At 42.3% G+C, this 20999-nt stretch overlaps 1 protein-coding gene across 3 annotated transcripts in view; it reads left to right on the forward strand.

Moving 5' to 3' along the window:
• The window catches only part of LMBRD1 (LMBR1 domain containing 1), an 87808-nt gene that overhangs the window by 20774 nt on the left and 46035 nt on the right, over positions 1 to 20999 (forward strand). For all 3 annotated transcript variants that reach the window (XM_080614747.1, XM_080614746.1, XM_080614745.1), the window contains exons 6-7: positions 2154 to 2242; positions 6265 to 6338. In XM_080614747.1, the coding sequence (XP_080470873.1) occupies positions 2154 to 2242; positions 6265 to 6338 (163 nt within the window). The remainder of the gene's footprint in view (positions 1 to 2153; positions 2243 to 6264; positions 6339 to 20999) is intronic.

Consider the following 20999-nt stretch of genomic DNA (forward strand, 5'->3'; position numbering starts at 1 on the left):
TGTGTATTTTTAGGCCTGCCAAAAGTCAGTAGCTTTAAACTGCATGTCTTGCATTTACTTTACTTGTTCTTCAGCCCAGATATTGATCTAGATCTTAATCATAATATTCCCAGGATGTATTTTAAACAGCGTAGCGGTTTGCTTCTATGCTTAAAATTACTGCAGTGAATAATTTCATTTGTGTACAGAACTCCAAATGTAAGACATCACAGCTGAGCTGTTCTGTTTGTTTGCTTTAACTGAATTAAGCTACACCACCTAAACCCTTCACTGGCACTTGTGCTGTATTAACTGGCTGTCAGTGGGCTACTTGTATTACATCACAATGACAAATGAATTGAGTTACTTAGCATGAAAACTTTTATCATTCTAATGATGGCTGCTATGGCCCTCAGGCTTCATTGACCATTTAGTCAACACAATAGCCAAGACTTGTCTCAAATTTCTTCTTGCTTAGCATGCATGAAGAATTAGACCTAAAGTGCTGTGTGCTGCCTGGTGCAGTGGATGGGCTGTGTTTTAGAGGTCCTTTGGGAGTGTGGATTGGATGCCAGTCTGTAGATGGCTATGCATGCTACCTCTGTTTTGTTCTTGTGGCCTGTAAAGCTAGAGGCCAAAAGTCTGTTCAGGTGGCTTAGTTAGCCTTCTGGCTAGTTTGCTACTAGTTGAAGGACCCTGTTCAGGACAGGAAGTAAGATTTCTGCTAGCTTGGGACTAAACTATATGACTCTAGCTCCTGCATTCCTTTCTGAGGCCCTTGGAACCTGAGCCGGAACAGAATCAGATGTCCATCTCCTTCAGTCATGATTTAGCTGAGTACTAATTGCAGAGTGTTTCTAGTGAATACAGTGGCTTCTGCTCTCACCAGTGTCCTTTGTCACGATAGTTGTAGGTAGTCTCAGCAAGAAAATCTGAACAGGAAAAAAAAATGTTGTTGCTTTTGAAGGCTGGGGGGTTTGCGGGGGGAAGGCAAGCAAGTACAAATATCCAAAGATGTTCTTAAATCTCATTTGTTTCCTGGTTGTGGTTGAGATAGAAAACTTATACTGATGCTAAAATAAGAAGACTTGAGCTCACTTATTTTCCCAGTCTTCTATTTTAACCCTTTTAGCAAATATGCCTACAATTATTTTTGTTGCTAGCTCTTGTAAGTAAAAATTTTGCCTAGTTTACCTGTTACCTAGTTACCTGTGTCTTGGTTTTGCCTGGATTCTGTTTTACAGAAAGAATTACTACTAGAGGCAGATATAAGAACAAAAATTTTAAGTCAGGAAGCATGCATTAATTTAAATGCTAGCCTTAATTTTTTGTACAGTCCAGAAGCTAAAAACCAAACACTTTTTTAAAAGATTGCAATTTTTTAAATTTTAACTTTCTTTGCAGAGCATCAGTTCGGTTTTGGTGATTATAAGTGCACACAGGTTAGCACTAACCTTTGAAACACATGCTTATGTTCTGTATGTGAAGTTTGAGGCATACTCCTGGAAAACACATATTTGTTATTTGTTTATTGGGACTTGAAACAGAAATCTAATTATATATTTTTATACTCTGCTTATGGAAGGTCCAGAAATACTTCATGAACTTCTCTGCACTTCAGTTCTCTAGACTAGCTACATCACATCTGCTGCATACCATTCCTTGTTGTGTTGTTTTAGTTGTAATAATGGAAGATAAACATGTCCCTTTAAACTTTAATTAATGCCTAGTGCCTGGTGTGGGGGAACATTAATTGTTATATTCTAGCTTACAGAACTGTAGATTTAAGAGAAATTGTCTCAACCGGGGTGGGGGGGGTGGGGGGGTGAGTATTCTTTGCATGTGAGTCAAACCAGGATAGTAAATCAGAATAACACATCTCTTGATGCTTGAGTATAGTGTTATTAGCTCTGGTAGGACTGGTAAGTAGACCATGGACCTGTTCATGGACCTTGGCCCTGACTCCATACACTCGCACACGTACTCTGGTCTTAATACAGCATTTAAGGAGAATGCAATAAGATTAAATATTGCATTTAGATTTTTTTTTTAACCTAATGTTATACAGTTTAGCTTTAGGAATAAATGGATTTCTGTTTTCTTGATGTGGAAGTACATTTTTCTTTTTATATTTGACTAATTAGGTTGAGATGACTTCTTTGATTTGTTTACAGTGCTTTTGTTCCTTTGAATATTCCCAACAAGAAGAACTCCACAGAGTGGGAGAAAGTGAAGCTCCTGTTTGAAGAATTTGGAAGTAGTCGTAAGTTTTGAGATTTGTTGTGAGCTTTGTATAACTTGCTACTAACTTATTTTGGTATACTCATCATTGGGTGAACAAGAAGATTAACTTTCTTGGTGACAGTTTTCTAACTTGACTCTTAATTGCTCACCTACACTAAATCTTTCCAGCAAGATTGTTCTCTTTTTGTTCAGCAAAAGAAAAATCAGAACAGCCTTCGAACTACAGAGAAGAGACTCTGGCAGCGTCTGCCTTCAGTACACTCCCCATTTGACAGCAAGGATTCCAGTGTTGTGTCCTATGGTATTAGTGTGGGGGGGAAGGTACTTTCTTCCATGGAGTCTTCACTTGACACAGCTTTTATATGTTACTTGGATGCTGAAGTTTGCTGATTTTAGGATATGGTGACAGTTTTCAAGTGCTTATCTAATTAAATGTGATATTGTTGTTCACTGCAAGAGTGAGTATTAAAGTGGCTTTGCCTATTTATGCAGCTAAATCCTATGGGTGTTATGATTTTTTTTTTAATTTTTTTTTTTTACCCTTCATTCTCCTAGTATTGACCTTTACTTTAATTATTTTGTTTGCATTTGTTATATTTGTTTATGCTAGGGCTATAAAGAACTATTGTAAAGGTTAAATACTACTTCATGGAATTTGGCCTTCAGCTTATGCAGTTCATGTATTTAGGCAGAATATGTTTTTAAAGCAAAGGCATGACGAAACCGTTTTATAGGTGAGCCAAGACAGATTTGATGTCACTTTTCCAAATGTATGCAGAAAATGGTAACTAAAAGTTACCTTACAAACCTTAATCCAAATGCATAAGTACTGTAATATTTGTACCTCATTCTTGCTATATGTCAGAATATTGGCTTCTGTCTGAATTTTTTAGAATGTAATGCTGCAAGCCTTGGTCAAGTAGTATTCTGCATTATTGTAGGAGTTTTTTTCTGAAATTGGTGGTCCCTGAAGGGGTATGCTAACTTGTCCAGTTTTATTAAACATTTTCTAACTAGATCCTCTTCCACCAAGCATTTGTCTTCCCTCCAGCCTTTCTTCCTGGTTTCTAAGGCCTGTGTTTCCTAAAATCTGGTCTTGCTAGTGAGGACTGAGGCAAAGAAGGCATTCAGTATCTCAGACTTTTCCATGTCCTGTTTACCCTGCCCCCCCCAGCAGCAGACCCACATTTTTGCCTTCCTTTTGCCACTTAAGTACTTCAAGAAGCCCTTCTTTGTTGCTTTTGACATCCTTGTAGAATCTTTCATCATAATACATGCTGTGCTATAAGCTGTGTTTGCAAGCATAGGAGATAGGGAAGACAAGTCTATAGCTTTTCCATAATTTGGCTGTCTGCTTGTTTGTTTCTCTTGCTTCATAAAGATTCTAACTGGCAGTATATAATAAAATGCTTCTTAAACTGTTTATATAGGTAGTGGCAGTGGCTGAGCTGAGGTGAAAGCTAATTTTTCTAGGCTACCTTCATATGACTATTAAATATTCAGCTCTGTACATGTCCTTGCTATGAAAGTGTAGTATAGCTAATGTTTATTTCTAGGAATCATAGAATCACAGAATGGTTTGGGTTGGAAAGAATGTTAAAATCGTCTAGTTCCAACCCCTCTGCCATGTGCAGGAGCACTTCCCTCTAGACCAGGTTGCTCAAGGCCCTGTTCAGCCTGGGCTTGAACGCTGCCAGGGATGGGGCAGCCACAACTTCTTGGGCAGCCTGTGCCAGTGCCTCACCACTCTTACAGTAAAGAATTTGTTGCTTATATCTATCTTGAGAGGGCGTAATCACGAAGATGATGGATTGAGATGTGATTTTGACTTCTGACTCTACCAGCATTCTCTTGTTATTTAGTTTGATATGGTAATTCACACTGAAGAGACCTCAAGTCATGTAAGTCCAATCTCCTGCACAAAGAAGGAAGCTGCAGTATCAGACCAGGTTGCTCAGGGCTTTACCAGCCAGCTCCTGAAAAACCTCTAAGGGTGGAGACTCTTTTCATTTTGTGATGGGGAAAAAAAAATTCTCACCCAGTGTGAGTATGCACAGTGCCACCCAGTATCTCACCCTCAACTACTGTGCACCACTGGAGAGCCTGGGTTCTACCTCTTTGATAGGCAGACTATATTGTGTCTCTCCAAAGCTATCCAGGCTGAATAAGCCTGGCTCCCTCAACTTCTCTGCACAGTATGTGCTCTGACCTCTGACCAGCTTACCTGTCTACCAAGACACCCCACCAGGGCTTTTGAAGAGCTACTCCACAGCCAGCAAGTTCTCTGTCAGTAGTGTTACAGAAAGTTCTTTCATGTTCAGATGTTGGAGAAATGAGGAAAAAAATCTTTCCTGTTGTCTTTCTGCCTGTTGTCCTGTTTTTATATTAACTTACCCTTTTAATTTTTGTGCAGTTAAACAAGAAATAAAGATCTTAATTTTGGAGGGTTTTTTCTATGTCCATTAAGTTTGTAGTGGGATTGCAAAAGGAAAGCAAACTCATCCACTGAGGCAGAGCCTGATAATAAACTTCTGGTATATAATTATAAATTTTTCAGCCACTTAGCTTCTTAATGTTCCATTGAACATAGTTTAGACTTTTAAAATGGATATTAAATGTCGGTTTGAAATACATGTACGGGAGGATCATCAAATATGGTGTTTATGTGTGGGTTTTTTTTCCTCCTAAACTTCAGAACATAAGTAAAATTGTCTCAAGTATTAAAGGGAGAATAGTGCTGGGATTTTTCTTTTGTGGGGTTTCTTTTTTGGTTTGGGTTGGAATTTGTGTTCTGTTTTTTTTGGTTTTATTTTCCCCCCCTCTTTTTTTAAACATGGCTGTAATATTTGAAATTTATGAATATATTGCTGTGAGCTTTGAGGAAGTTGTTTATTATTATCTAGCAAAAATGGCAAAGGAAAGATTTGAGCCAGGAAGTTGGATTTGGTTGTGCTATTCTATTAGGTTTTGGTATTTTTGAAAGGGGGCCTGGAGAAGAAAGATATGTCTCATGGAGAATAACTGTAATAGGATTTCTGAGTTTGTGAATGTTTGAACCTGTGTTCAGGAAAAGCATGGAAACCAGCTAATGAAAACTACCAATAATTATGTGTGAGTAGGAATAAAAGTTATTGTACTCTAAATTCTTGAATTAACTATAAGGGAGGGGAGGACATGGGGCAGAACACTAAAGAGTAGCTCAGTTGATATGACTGGGTACAAAAATGGAATTGATTGCTTCAAGTTAATGTCTGCAATAGCTACTATAAATTTCCATGCTACTATAAATAAAAAAAAAAAGCTTGCCATGTTGTCCTGCATGGTGAGGTTAAAGAACGGATGTTGTGAAAAGTTATGCGGTAGGATTCAGGGAGTTTGGTTATGAGTGTAGTAACACTTCCCTTTTGCTATCCTTTTTTATTTTTAGAGTGATAGTAAGGCTAATTGTAGCTGTTTAGTCCCATGACCTTCTTCGAGTTCGTGCATCTGGATGTGCATGGTCTGAGTGTAGCTGAGGCCTGCAGTCTGGCTTGTTTTGGTTGTATGAAGGATCCATGCTTGCCTGATTCTCTGGATAGTGCTTTATTTTGGGAAATCAGGTGATGACAACAAACCAAAGATGAACTGTCCTGAATGTATCTGTAAAATAGTGAAAATGACCCTGTGAAAATAGCAAAAAGCACCCTGTGGAGGCCAGAAATAAATCTTGAAGAGGCATTAGACAGCTATGGGAGCAATTTCGTAAATGGCTATTCGACTATGTGACTGAATGTGTCACGTGTGATCTTGTAGCAAAGGTGAGATTGTTGTCCTGCTTGCAGTATTGGAGGAGGATCTACTGCTGACAAAAAGCCATTCTAGGTGCATTTTTCATCTGAGTTGATATGGCTGGTAACTATGTATCATTTTTTTTTTGTTTTGTTATTCTTGAATCTAATAAACTTAAATATTTATCTTCAGGAAACAAATTCAGGAAGAAATGTTCTTGTTACCTCTACTGCAGGAATTTTCAACAGGCTTTTCTTTTCATCTTTTTTGCAGATGGCTTGACAGCTCTTTCATTTTCCATTAGTTCCTTGACTGTGATTGGAATGTTGGCAGCTATCACTTATACAGTAAGTTATTATGGAAATGTTTCAGCTCTTCATATTCATGATATTTGCACATGGGCTATACCTAGTGAGAAAATGATCCTCATGCTGAAGAGCTTCAACAGTGTGTTCTAGCTCTGGGTTTTCATGGTTTGAAACACTACTTGTAGGCTCTTGCAATGAGAAGAATAAAAAAATTGTGTTTGGTTGGTTGGTTGTTTTTTTGTTTGTGTTGTTTTGGTTTTGGTTTTTTTTTTTTACTGCAAGTTTAAGAACCACTTTTTTAGTGCTTGAGCACAGATCAGACTTATTTTTGAAGTGTCCCTGAAAGAGGAGGACACATTATGCATTATGGCTTGTAACACACATTCACTGGTTCCTCCGTTGTTTTTTTTTTTTTTAAGCCTCTATTTCTCCATTCAGCAGTGGAGAATTTAATGTTGGGGTTTTTTATATTCCCTGAACTACGCTGTAACCTAGACTTGGTCTGGTCAGTCTACACTACTGAATCCTTACCTACATTGATGTTTTCATTTCTACAAAGGTTTACAGTAAGTCTGGCAGAGAACTTGATCTGTAAAGGAGTATACAGAATGTCCTCAATAATAACTCTTTTTGTAAAAGGCTGTTATTCAGTAAACGTAAAAGCAATGTCTTTAATAGAGCATTGCTTTACAGTTCTGTATTTGTAGAATTTGAGTAAGGGTAAATATGAGTGTCAGGATTCAGTTTTAGGTATGAAAAACCTGCATCATCTCCTGTGATATATGTCTTAAGTCAAGAATAGCTTAAAAAGTTAAAACCAGATAGTTTAGAGGCTTCCTTTCTAAAGCTTCAGGAATATTCTTGTTAGTCCTAGGCATGCAACTGAACTACTGCAGTTTTTTCTATAGCTTTGAAGGATTCAAAAGTGTTCATTCTGTGACCGACTATACATCACATGATTAAGGCTGTGTTAGTTCAACTTGACTCTTGCTTTTACATGCAAAGGAAAGGAACCATTTAACTTACTAGCTTTGGTCAACACGGGATGTTCATATGGTCACTTGCTTTTCCAATCTGTTTTATTTTTTCAATTGCTGAATAATGCTTGCAATGCTGCATGTTTTAACCTGTCATAAAGGTAAATTCTGCAAGGAAGATGAAGCTTTAAAGCTTAAAATAACTGCAGGTAAAGCTTTAAAACTTCCCAGAAGTCAAATGTTTTCCTAATAATAGGTTTGATTCCTAATAACTTTAGCTTCCTTTGCAGCTCAAACATAGTAACATTGTTCCCACATAGCTTTGCTAGTCAATTCTAAGTGGCTTTGTAAAAATAGCTCATGCAAGAAGTTATTTTGAAGCACTGCTAGCCAAGGAGATACTTTGTGGTAACTTGTTGTCAGGCAAAGGATGAATGAATAAAATTGTAGAACAAGGATATAAGAAAGGGGAAAAAATCTTTTAGTTGTAATTGAGTGAAGGGATAAAGTACCTCCTAAATACTACCTTTGGACTCATAAGCCACTCTAAATTGAGTAACAAGTGTAGCTAATGATTTTCTCTCTCCTTGTACTAGTGACTTCAGCAGGTGTAAATTAGAGCAGGATTATGGGAGGCAATTCAGTACAGGTTTTTAGTTGTGTCAGAACACTGACAGCTTGGTGGTCATTTAGGCTCTGTGCAGCAAGTAGGAGAGCAATTTGGTGGATCAGCTAGTAGGTATCTCAGGTGAGCCAAATGGCTCTCAGCCCCAATGATTAAGTATTTTAACTTGACCTAAGTAATAAATTCTATTGCTTCAAGCCTTTTCTGACTGATATGGGTCACTAAATCTTTCAGGCTCTGTTGCTGACATCTAGAGCAAGTGCTGGTCAAAAAAAAGCCCAGACCTTTGTTTAGCCTGTAATAGCATGTCAGCTCTTAAATTCCTTTCCCTTAATTAAGGAAGGAAAGATTAATGTCTTGTGCTCTGCAGTCATGTCATTGAGCATGTAGTGTTTTTTAACCTCCATGAGACTTACATCAAGAGCAAACTCATTAGCTGTGAGAATGTCCTCAGTGTTGCTTGGTTTGTTTTTTTTTTTTTTTTTGTAACAGCTGGGTGTATTTTTCTATAACTGTTAGTAAACATCCAGAAGCATCTAAAATGCAAGATTGTTTTATTTTGCACAAATATACTGCTGACTGAAATGCAAACAGTATTTTGATGGTAAATGAGGTGAAACAAAAAGTATGGGGAATAAAATAGCCTTCTCTGTATGCCTCAGTTACTAAGATTTTAGGCTAACTTGTTGCTTTGAAAACCTTGACTGAGCTGTCCATGCAAATGCCTGGAGCATAGAATTACTATTCCCTTTGTTTTAACTGCAGCATTTTATCCTTCTGAAACTCTCCTGGTTTACAGTAAGTGTTAAGACAGCGTGGGAAAAATGGAGGAGCTGTTTCAGAGGAGTTTTAGGGATGAGCTCACACAGGAGGTGGTTGTTGTCCACCTCTGAAATGAGAGGTTTTTGTCATTGTTTGCAAGCAGTCGAAGAGTCTTATACTGAAACAGTGAGCTGGCTTTGCCTGGATGGACGAAGTACAAATGTGTCAGAGTGAAAACTGCTTATTAGAAGGTCTGTGTTCTCAAAGTTCTAGAAGTAATATGCATATAGCATATATATTCATGCTCTGTGCTTTCGTAACACTTGGCACCACTGGTCAGGCTTCCATACATAAGCAGTCTCCAGCCATAGCAGTATGAGCAGTGCTCTTCACATGGTCTAAAGACTGAAGACAAATGTGACCTTGACAGTATGTGGATGCCATGTACCTGCATTCCAGTTTATATTGTGGACTGGGCTTTTTGTAGTGGTACAACTTCATGCAAAAGTTACTTTACTAGTGAAAAGTTCCTGGTCTGTCATGCTTACTTAAGCCTCAGGGAGAGGTTGGCCCCAAGTACAGCCTCTGTCTTTACCAGGTGAGATTACCCTACTCCCTCCACTGGGAGGAGAAGTATGATTCTGGAAGGAGTAACTATTTTAACCTTGGTAACTTTCCACTTAATTGCATTGTGGATTTTTTTTCTGTTAGTCTTCTATTAAAAAAAAAAAAACAACAAACAAACCAACCAATCGAACAAAAAAACCCCTAAGACAAAGGCATTAGTGCACAGGCAAGTCTTTAAGGGCAATACCTTTGTCTTTGGATATCTGACAAGTATGTAGTTAGGCTTCTGTTTCTCAGCCAGCCTTCTGCATGCCTATCAAATTGTTTGTCCTAGTTTAGAAAGGTGGGAGGCCTTTGTGCTTAGTCATCAAACCACTGTTTGATAACCGGTGATAGATCTTTTAAGCGCAAAAATAGAATACCTTTATATAAGGGTGAATACAAGAACAAAGATACATACTTCAAAATTTTGCACAAATGCCTATCAAATGATGGAAAAAAGGACAGAGGGAATAGATGAGGACACAATGTGTGGTATCTGAGTTCCTTTGTCTCTGAACAGAGGTTATCTCAGGTCTTTGGTTTGCATTAAAGAGTTGAGGATTTGTGGTACAGACATAACTGATGGGTTTTGGTTTTGTTAGTTTTTTCTTTTTGTTTCCTTGTCTTCTGAATAGCCTCAATCTATTTGATTGCCAGTGTTGCAGTTGTGTTCTTAAAGGGAATCAGAATGGTTAGAGTTGAAAAGGACCTTCAAGATCATCTAGTTCCAACCCCCTGGCAAAGGCAGGGACACCCTCTACTAGACCAGGTTGCTCAAGGCCCTGTCCAGCCTGGCGTTCAACACTGCCAGGGATGGGGCAGCCACAACTTCCTTGGGCAATCTGTTCCATAGTAAAGAATTTCTTCCTAATATCTAATCTAAATCTACCCTCTTTTTATTTAAAGCCGTTATGTCTTGTCCCCTACATGCCCTTGTAAAATGTCCTTTTTTATAGAAGGTAGAAGCAAAGACAGGCAGCATGGGAAGAATACCGGAACATTGTCCAGCAAGCTAGGGATCAGGTCAGGAAAGCTAAGACCCAGTTAGAACTGTGTCTGGCCAGGTATGTCAAAGATAACAGGAAAGGTTTCTATAAGTATGTTGCAAACTAGGGATAATGTGAGACCTCTTTGGAAGCCAACAGGAGAACTGGATACCCTGGATTTAGAGGAGGCTGATGTTCTCAAGTTTCTTTGCCTCAGTTTTCACTGGCAAGTGCTCTAAACACACCACTCAAGCCTGGGAAAACACATGTAGAAACTGAGAATGGGAGACCTTAGGCCCACTGTAGGAAAGAATCAGGTTTGAGAACATCCTAGGAACCTTAATATGCACAAGTCCACAGAACCTGATGAAATTCATCCGTGGGTCCTGAAGGAGCTGGCGAATGAAGTCACTAAGCCACTGTCCATCATATTTGAAAAATCATGGCAGTCAGGTGAAGTTCTGATGACTGGAAAAAGGAAATATAACCCCCATTTTCAAGAAGGGAACTAAGACCAGTCTCACCCCTGTGCCTGGCAGAATCATGGAGCAGATTGTCCTGGAAACTACGCTAAGGCACATAGAAAACAACGAGGTGGTTGATGGCAGCCAGCATGGCTTCACTAAGGGCAAATCCTGCCTGACCAATTTGGTGGCCTTCTATGATGGGGCTGTGGAACTAATGGACAATGGCAGAGCAGCTGACGTCAGCTACCTGGTCTTGTGCAAAGTGTTTGTCACTGTCCCACATGACATCCTTGTGTCTAAACTGAAGAGACATAAATCTGATGGATGTACCACCTGGTGGATAAAATATTGGCTGGATGGCCACATGCAAAGAGCTGTGGTCAATGGCTCAGTGTCCAGTTGGAGACTGGTAATGAGTGGTGTCCCTCAGAGGTCAGTGTTGAGACTAGTCCTGTTCAACTGAGAGCGTTTAGCCTAAAGAAGAAGGCGGCTCTGCCGAAGTCGTATCAGTGTGTACAAATATCTGAACGGAGAGTTCAAAAAGTATGGAGCCAGGCTCTTCACAGTGGTGCTGGGTGATGGGACCAGAGGCAAAGGGCACAAAGGTCATGAACCTTTATAATAATATATTTTAATATATATTTATTTAATAATATAATTATTTTATTTTTATATTTATACTTGCACAGCAAAGTATACAACTAATGCAAGTTCCACAAGCAAATTTTCTACTTTTTTTCTCATTTAAAAAGGAAAAAATTCATAGCAACCTTCCAGTATCTGAAGGGGGCCTACAAAGATGCTGGGAAGGGACTCTTAATTGGGGACTGTAGTGATAGGGCAAGGAGTAATGGGATCAAACTTAAACAGTGGAAATTTAGTTTAGATATAAGGAAGAAGTTCTTTACTGTGGCAGTGGTGAGGCACTGGAATATATATTTATTATTATATATAATAATTTAATATATATTTATTTAATAATATATTTAATATGAGACCAAAGAGTGTTCTGTTGTAGATACCAGCTGCAGAATGATGTCAATAAGTACAGGAAACTTCTAGAGCAGAACACAGATGCAGAAATTGAATCCATACTGTTAAATCCATGCAGTATGGAACAATGGATAAGACACAAGACAGCTGAAATATGAGCTGCAGATTTTTGGGATGAAAATTTTAGGTCTTTTCCTAACATTATCATTACCTGATACCACCCTGCCCGCAGCCCAAAAGAACATAAGGAAACAAGTTGGCAACTTTTGGGATGTTTGGAGAATGTAATGCATGATGAAGAAAGTAGTCCACAGAAACAAATAATAAAATGCTTAGAAACAGTCAGCCAAAAGACAAATGAGTTGCAAATATCAAAAGGACATCCAGTTAAAGGAAAGATTGAGCAAGAATTTGGAAAACCAGCAGGGAGGACAAAAAGAGTCATAGAATCATAGAATAGTTAGGGTTGGAAAGGACCTTAAGATCATCTAGTTCCAACCCCCCTCCCATGGGCAGGGGAAAAAAAGAAAGGCATATGGTTTTAAAGATGCTGTTAGAGGCATTTCAGATAGCAGCTTCAGTGCATGAAAATGACAGGAACTGGTTTGGAAGTAGTCCAGATCAACTTGGCAAAAAGAATTTTGAGACAACAACTACAGTCAGCATGGTAAGCAATCTTAGAACTGAAAGGCAGGGCATTCCTAAGTTGCACTGATAAACCTAAAAGGGGGAAAGCTTGGGGGAAAACAGTTTGAATGTTAAAGGCCAAGAAACAGCAAGAAGGTCCAAATGAGCAAGTAGTGCTGTAAGACTGAATGCTGCAAGAGCAGAACTGAAGAGGTCTCAGGAAAAATTAAATATATCTTTCTGAATTAGTGTAAGCACTGAAGATTATGAACTGACTTACATGAATTATTGCTCTGTAATGTGAATAATTCATTAAGTAAAAAAGTCCTACTTTAGCATGCAGGGATGTCCTGGGTTCAGCAGTGGCAGTCAGTTTTTTTGTTTTTTTTTTTCCTTCTTAGTAGCTGTTGCAGTACTGTGTTTTTGACTTTTGGCTTGGGAACAAAAAAAACTGATAATACCGATGTTTAGACTGACCAAGGATTTTGTGAGTCTCATGCTCTGCCAGGGAGGAGGAGGGGCCGGGAGGAAGCGGGGACAGGACACCTGACCCAGACTGGCCAAGGAGGTGTTCCATACCACAGCACGTCATGCCAGGGGATGGAACTGGGAGCTAGCCGGAAGGGCAGGTCCCCTGGTCGGGCGGGCTGTCTTTTCCGGCGGGCGGTATCGTATTCTCTTCCCTTGTTATTTCTCTTGTCGTTGTTATTGTTGGTGGCGGCAGTGGTGATTTGTGTTATACCTTAGTTATTAAACTGTTCTTATCTCAACCCGTGGGAGCTGCATTCTTTTGATTCTCCTCCCCGTCCCTCCAGAAGCGGAGGGAAGAAAGGTGGGGGGGGGGGCAGTAGACTGCGTGGTTCTGATTTACAGCTTGGGCTTAAACCACGACAGTTCTTTTGGCGCCCAACGTGGGGCACGAAGGGTTGAGATAATGACAGATCTGACCGGAGTGTGTTTAATCGTATTTGTGATAAGCATTCAGTGTTTTGGATTGATAGTCACTTGTCACAATGCTGATTTATTGGCTCTCAAAGTTGTTGTTTTTGATCTCACAGTCTCAATATGCCGTAGGTTACTTAGAGCCGGTATTTGCTGTGTTAGTGTTTTTCAAGTGTGGGGCTTGGGCTAAGGTTATTGTCTCATTATATTTTATGGTAATGACTTGTAATACAATAGAAAAATTGATCATGAAACTGATCTGGCTTATGTTCCCAGTGTGGTCACCACCTTTATACTTTGGGAGGTATATAATACAAATGCTTAGCAACTATACATCTTTTTTCTCCTTCCTGGGTGGTCAACCTATGAAGGAGACATTCTTTTACCCTCCCAGTGCCCCTCCCAGACCGTTTACAGCATCGTTTGAGAGTTTTGAAGTTTTTGAGTGGCCTTTTAATATTGTTGAGACCTGTTTGCTGATTGTGATGGGGGTCACCATGTTGGCACGCATACAGAGTGTGTTTTGTCCACAACCATTTCGTCTGATCTCAAGAGTTAAGCAGAGTCGGGTTTGGGTCTTGTCTGGGGTTAGACGACAAAATAGGGGGACCGAGAGATTTTCCCCGAGGCTGGACAGCCATGAGTGGCAGGGTGTGTGGGATAGTATGGGCAAGTATCTAGGCCAGTGGGCCCCTCCAGTGTTTTGGAACTTCACCACCGAACAAGTGCAAAATCCAGAAGAATTAGTAAAACACTTAAATGAGGTGTGCTGTCATCCTGGTCATACCAGAGAGGGACAAATCATGTCAACGTGCTGGGGCTTGGCCTATGCTTACCGGGCCTTGTTCAACACTATCCAGCACCTTCAAAAGGAAAGAAATGTCCCTGGATCTGAGGGCGAAGCAACAGACAGCGCAGCTACTCCAGCTCCGAGCACAGCAGCTACACCACCCCTAGCGACAAGTACAGCCACTACTCAAACTTCGACTGCAACAGACAGTGCAGCTACCCCAGCGACAAGTACAGCCACTACTCAAACTTCAACTGCAACAGACAGCGAAGCTACCCCAGCTCCAACCACAGCAGCTACACCACTCCCAGCGACAAGTACAGCCACTACTCAAACTTCAACTGCAACAGATAGCGAAGCTACCCCAGCCCCAACCACAGCAGCTACACCACCCCCCGCGACAAGTACAGTTGCTACTCAAAGCACAGTGATAATGACTGCAGCTAAACCAGAGGACCAATTCGTACCAATATCGATTGCCCCCATAAGCAAGAGAAAAAGCAGAAAAGAGGCAAGAAGGGTGAAGCAAGATGAAGAAACAATGTATTCACCACCCAGGCCACCACCTGATCAGGAGTCATCATCCCATGATGAAGAAGAAGAAGAAGAGGTGACTTCTCGACCTCGGACCTCAACCGAGCTACGGAATATGCGAAAAGATTTTACCCGTCAACCAGGGGAGCACATCATCACCTGGTTGCTCCGATGCTGGGACAATGGGGCTGATGGTCACAAACTAGGAGGTACGGAAGCCAAGCAGCTGGGATCACTTGCTAGAGAAGGGGGAATTGACAAAGCAATTGCAAGAGAGAAAAAGTCCCTCAGTCTTTGGAGGCGGCTCTTGGCAGCTGTGAAAGAAAGGTTTCCATACAAGGATGATGTTACGAGTCGTTCGGCCAAGTGGACTACTTTAGACAAAGGCATCCAGTCTCTGAGGGAATCAGCCATCGTAGAGATGATCTATCACACCAAACCGAATAACGGAGATATACCCATAGACCCAGATGAAGTCGAATGTACACGACCCGTGTGGCGAAAACTTACACGGAATGCACCGTCATCATATGCCCATTCATTGGCAACGCTAACCTGGGGTGACATAGTAACACCAACAGTGGATGAAATGATTCACAAACTCCGAGAGTTCGAAGACAATCTCACCCCTTCCATCATCTCAGCTGTGGAAAAACTGTCCCAGGATGTCAAACAATTGAGGGACGATCTATCTGATTTATCCAGCTCCTCACGTGTACCAACATACGTCTCAGCTGTTAACAAAAGACGTCCTATTGTTCAAGACAGAAGATATAGAAGGCAAACACCACGGGCCACCCTATGGTTTTACCTGCGGGATCATGGAGAAGACATGACGAAGTGGGATGGAAAACCTACTTCAGCTTTGGAGGAACGGGTGCATGAATTGAAAATAGGAACAAGGGTCAAGACTAATCATCCCATGAGAGCTGGGGCTTCAGTCTCTGGTGAGCAGGTTCCCAGATGGAGCGGAAGAGCTGATTTTACTCCAGCTCCTGTGATAACGAAGAATAATCCCTTTCAACACGACTTAGGTGTCCAACGTTGTGATGACTGTTAGAGGGACCCTGCCTCCAGCCAGGTGGAGGTAGGGGATAATCGGATTTACTGGACTGTGTGGGTCAGATGGCCTGGCACATCAGTCCCACAGAAGTATAAAGCTCTCGTAGATACCGGTGCACAGTGTACCCTGATGCCGTCAAGCTGTCAAGGGGTGGAACCCATCTATATCTCTGGAGTGACAGGAGGATCCCAAGAGTTGACTGTACTGGAGGCTGAGATCAGCCTGACTGGAAGGAAATGGCAAAAGCACCCCATTGTGACTGGTCCAGAGGCTCCATGCATCCTCGGCATAGATTACCTCAGGAGAGGGTACTTCAAAGACCCAAAAGGGTACCGATGGGCTTTTGGTATTGCTGCTTTGGAGACTGAGGAAAATGAACAGCTGTCCACCTTGCCTGGTCTCTCAGAGGATCCCTCTGTTGTGGGGTTGCTGAAGGTCGAAGAACAACAAGTGCCAATCGCAACCACAACAGTGCACTGGCGGCAGTATCGCACCAACTAAGACTCCCTGATTCCCATCCATAAACTGATCCGTAGTCTGGAGAGTCAGGGAGTGATCAGCAGGACCCGCTCACCCTTTAATAGCCCCATATGGCCAGTGCGAAAGTCTAATGGAGAGTGGAGACTAACAGTAGACTATCGTGGCCTGAATGAAGTCACACCACCATTGAGTGCTGCTGTACCGGACATGCTAGACCTTCAGTATGAACTGGAGTCAAAGGCAGCCAAGTGGTATGCCACGATTGATATTGCCAATGCATTCTTCTCAATTCCTTTGGCAGCAGAATGCAGGCCACAGTTTGCTTTTACTTGGAGGGGCGTCCAGTACACTTGGAACCGACTGCCCCAGGGGTGGAAACACAGCCCTACCATCTGCCATGGACTGATCCAGAATGCACTGGAACAGGGGCAAGCTCCAGAACACCTGCAATACATTGATGACATTATTGTGTGGGGTGATACAGCGGAAGAAGTCTTTGAGAAAGGGAGGAAAATAATCCAAATCCTGCTGAAAGCTGGTTTTGCCATAAAACGGAGTAAGGTCAAGGGACCTGCACAGGAGATTCAATTTTTGGGAATAAAATGGCAAGATGGACGTCGCCAGATCCCTACAGATGTGATCAACAAAATAACAGCAATGTCTCCACCAACTAATAAGAAAGAAACACAAGCTTTCTTGGGTGCTGTGGGGTTCTGGAGAATGCACATCCCGAATTACAGTTCGATTGTAAGCCCTCTCTATCATGTAACCCGGAAGAAGAACGATTTTAAATGGGGCCCTGAGCAACAACAAGCCTTTGAGCAAATTAAACGTGAGATAGTTCATGCAGTAGCCCTTGGACCAGTCCGGACTGGGCCAGATGTAAAAAATGTACTGTACACCGCAGCTGGGGAGAATGGTCCTACCTGGAGCCTCTGGCAGAAAGCTCCAGGGGAGACTCGAGGTCGACCCCTCGGCTTTTGGAGTCGGGGATACAAAGGATCTGAGGCCAGCTATACCCCAACTGAGAAAGAGATACTGGCAGCCTATGAAGGGGTTCGAGCTGCTTCGGAGGTGATTGGCACTGAAGCACAGCTCCTCCTGGCACCCAGGTTGCCCGTTCTGGGCTGGATGTTCAAAGGCAGGGTCTCCTCTACACATCATGCAACCGATGCGACATGGAGTAAATGGGCTGCACTAATTACACAACGAGCTCGAATAGGAAATCCCAGTCGTCCAGGCATTCTAGAAGTCATCATGGACTGGCCAGAGGGCAAAGATTTTGGAATGTCACCAGAGGAGGAGGTGATGCGTGCTGAAGAGGCCCCACCATATAATAAACTATCAGAAAGTGAAAAGCAGTATGCCTTGTTTACTGATGGGTCCTGCTGTATTGTGGGAAAACATCGGAGATGGAAGGCAGCTGTATGGAATCCTCAACGACAAGTTGCAGAAACTGCTGAAGGAGAGGGTGAATCGAGTCAGTTTGCCGAGGTGAAAGCCATCCAGCTGGCCCTGGACATTGCTGAACGAGAAAAGTGGCCAGTACTTTATCTCTATACTGACTCATGGATGGTGGCAAATGCCCTGTGGGGGTGGTTGCAGCAATGGAAGCAGAGCAACTGGCAACGCAGAGGTAAACCCATCTGGGCTGCTGCACTGTGGCAAGATATCGCTGCCCGGGTGCAGAACCTGGTGGTGAAGGTACGCCATGTAGACGCCCATGTACCCAAGAGTCGGGCCACTGAGGAACACCAGAACAACCAACAAGTGGACAAAGCTGCTAAGATTGAAGTGGCTCAGATGGACTTAGATTGGCAACATAAAGGTGAATTATTTTTGGCCCGGTGGGCCCATGACACTTCAGGTCATCAGGGCAGAGATGCAACATACAGATGGGCCCGTGATCGAGGGGTGGACTTAACAATGGACACTATTGCCCGGGTTATTCACGAGTGTGAAACATGTGCTGCAATTAAACAAGCCAAACGGTTAAAGCCTCTTTGGTATGGAGGACGATGGCTGAAGTATAAATATGGGGAGGCCTGGCAAATTGATTATATCACACTCCCACCAACCCGCCAAGGCAAGCGCCATGTGCTTACCATGGTGGAAGCAACCACCGGATGGCTGGAAACATACGCTGTGCCCCACGCCACTGCCCGGAACACTATCCTGGGCCTTGAGAACCAGATTTCGTGGCGACATGGCACCCCAGAAAGAATTGAATCAGACAATGGGACTCATTTCCGGAATAACCTTATAGACACTTGGGCCAAAGAGCATGGCATTGAGTGGGTATATCACATCCCCTACCATGCACCAGCCTCTGGGAAAATCGAACGGTATAATGGGCTGTTAAAAACTACACTGAGAGCAATGGGTGGGGGAACTTTCAAGCATTGGGATACACACTTACCAAAGGCCACCTGGCTGGTCAACACCAGAGGATCTGCCAACAGGGCTCGCCCAGCACAGTCAGAACTTTTACATATTGTAGAGGGGGACAAAGTTCCTGTGGTGCACATGAAGAATTTGCTGGGGAAGACAGTCTGGGTTATTCCTGCTTCAGGTAAAGGCTAACCCACTCGTGGGATTGCTTTTGCTCAGGGACCAGGATATACTTGGTGGGTAATGCGGGAAGATGGGGAAGTCCGATGCGTACCTCAAGGGGATTTGATTTTAGGGGAAAACAGACAATGAACTCAATTGTACGCTGTTGCCTGCTATAGTCCATCAACTAGAAGTCTGCAGGGCACCAGCGACTGGCTCTGACTTCCCTCCGACCATCATCCCAACAGAGAATGAACTTTGATAGAACCGGATGAGTTCTACAGTAAAGGAATGATCAGCATCAGCAGGCAACGATCCAACACTGCATACAGCTTCTTCTGTCCTGAAAGACTGTTCCAAGAGATGGAGCCCACCATCATGAACCGAATGGACTCAGTAGCTTTATAGGAATTGGTTCGTGCACTAAGATAACAGTGCACCGAGATGAGAGTGAGGGTATATGGAAAATGTGGGATCTGAGCATGACGTGAATGGTATGGAACAAGGGGTGGATACTGTCCTGGGTTCAGCAGTGGCAGTCAGTTTTTTGTTTTTTTTTTTCCTTCTCAGTAGCTGTTGCAGTACTGTGTTTTTGACTTTTGGCTTGGGAACAAAAAAAACTGATAATACCGATGTTTAGACTGACCAAGGATTTTGTGAGTCTCATGCTCTGCCAGGGAGGAGGAGGGGCCGGGAGGAAGCGGGGACAGGACACCTGACCCAGACTGGCCAAGGAGGTGTTCCATACCACAGCACGTCATGCCAGGGGATGGAACTGGGAGCTAGCCGGAAGGGCAGGTCCCCTGGTCGGGCGGGCTGTCTTTTCCGGCGGGCGGTATCGTATTCTCTTCCCTTGTTATTTCTCTTGTCGTTGTTATTGTTGGTGGCGGCAGTGGTGATTTGTGTTATACCTTAGTTATTAAACTGTTCTTATCTCAACCCGTGGGAGCTGCATTCTTTTGATTCTCCTCCCCGTCCCTCCAGAAGCGGAGGGAAGAAAGGGGGGGGGGTGGGGGGTGGGCAGTAGACTGCGTGGTTCTGATTTACAGCTTGGGCTTAAACCATGACAAGGGAGAAAAGAAGAGCTGGCATAATAGAGCAGCATGAGAGATACTAAGGTGTTTTCAGGACAAAGCAGACACTAATGTAACTAAGGAGCTTCCTTCTGGACACCAGCAAACTCTTTCACTGTGAGGGTGATGGATCACTGGCACAGGATGTTCAGTTTGTGGAGACTCCCTCCTTAGATATATTCCAGACTCATATGGACACCCGTCTTTGCAAGAAGGTCTTGGTGACCCTGCTTGAGCACAGATGTTTTACCAGATGACCTCCAAAGGTCTTTTCTAGCCTCAGGCGTTCTGCGATCTGTCTACTATGTGGACTTGGAGGATTTAGTATGGCACTTAATACGTTATACTTCATGGTGCAAGATGTCTTCTCTGTTTAAGCTTGGTTTTAGTCTATAAAAAGCTTGAGGGGACTGATTGCCAATAAGAATCATTATTGCATTCACTTAATTCCACAATATTGGTTTTACTGTTGTAACCTCATCCAATACATGTTGGACAACTTTTTGTTCCATCACAGGTGTTATTTTGTGAGAGAATGACTTATGAGAGATTTTTACTATTTCTCCACGTGAGTACAACTAATAAGCAGAAGTGCATGGATGCTTTGTTGAAAAACAAATGCTGTATCTTAAGAAATGTAGGTAGTTCTATGTTTTAGTAACTACAAACTCTTGGAAGACTATGTTACAGGATGGTAATAACTTTTGATACATGGTAATGCCATTGATAAGTGTCAGTTTTCAGAAGCTCCTTGTGTAAGCAGAGAGGAGAACATGCCAGTTCTGGGGCAGGGGGCAAAGAAACAAATGTTTAAGAAATACTCTTAATCTAAGCAATGCAAATTACTTTTTTTATTATTCTGTAACTTTAAAAAGTTGGTTATACTAGAAACAATTCATGTGCTTCTGTGTATGGATGTAAAAATATAAAAGTAATTTTTAGCCACAGAAGCTGTAATTGTTTCTTGTGACTAAATTTGAGCTGATCCTTATTAGCATGGTCTTCTAGAATATAATACTAAAACTCACACTTGTGAGGTGGGCTGATGCCAACCTTATGAAGTTTAACCATGCCAAGTGCAAGGTCCTACACCTGGGTTGGAGTAATCCCAGGCACAGCTACAAGTTGGGCAGAGAAGAGATTCAGAGCAGCCCTGCAGAGAAGGACTTGAGGGTGTTGGTCGATGAAAAAATGAACATGAGCCGGCAGTGTGCGCTCG

This window comes from Psittacula echo (genome assembly GCF_963264785.1).
Source record: "Psittacula echo genome assembly, chromosome: 4".
Classification (NCBI taxonomy): Eukaryota; Metazoa; Chordata; class Aves; order Psittaciformes; family Psittacidae; genus Psittacula; species Psittacula echo.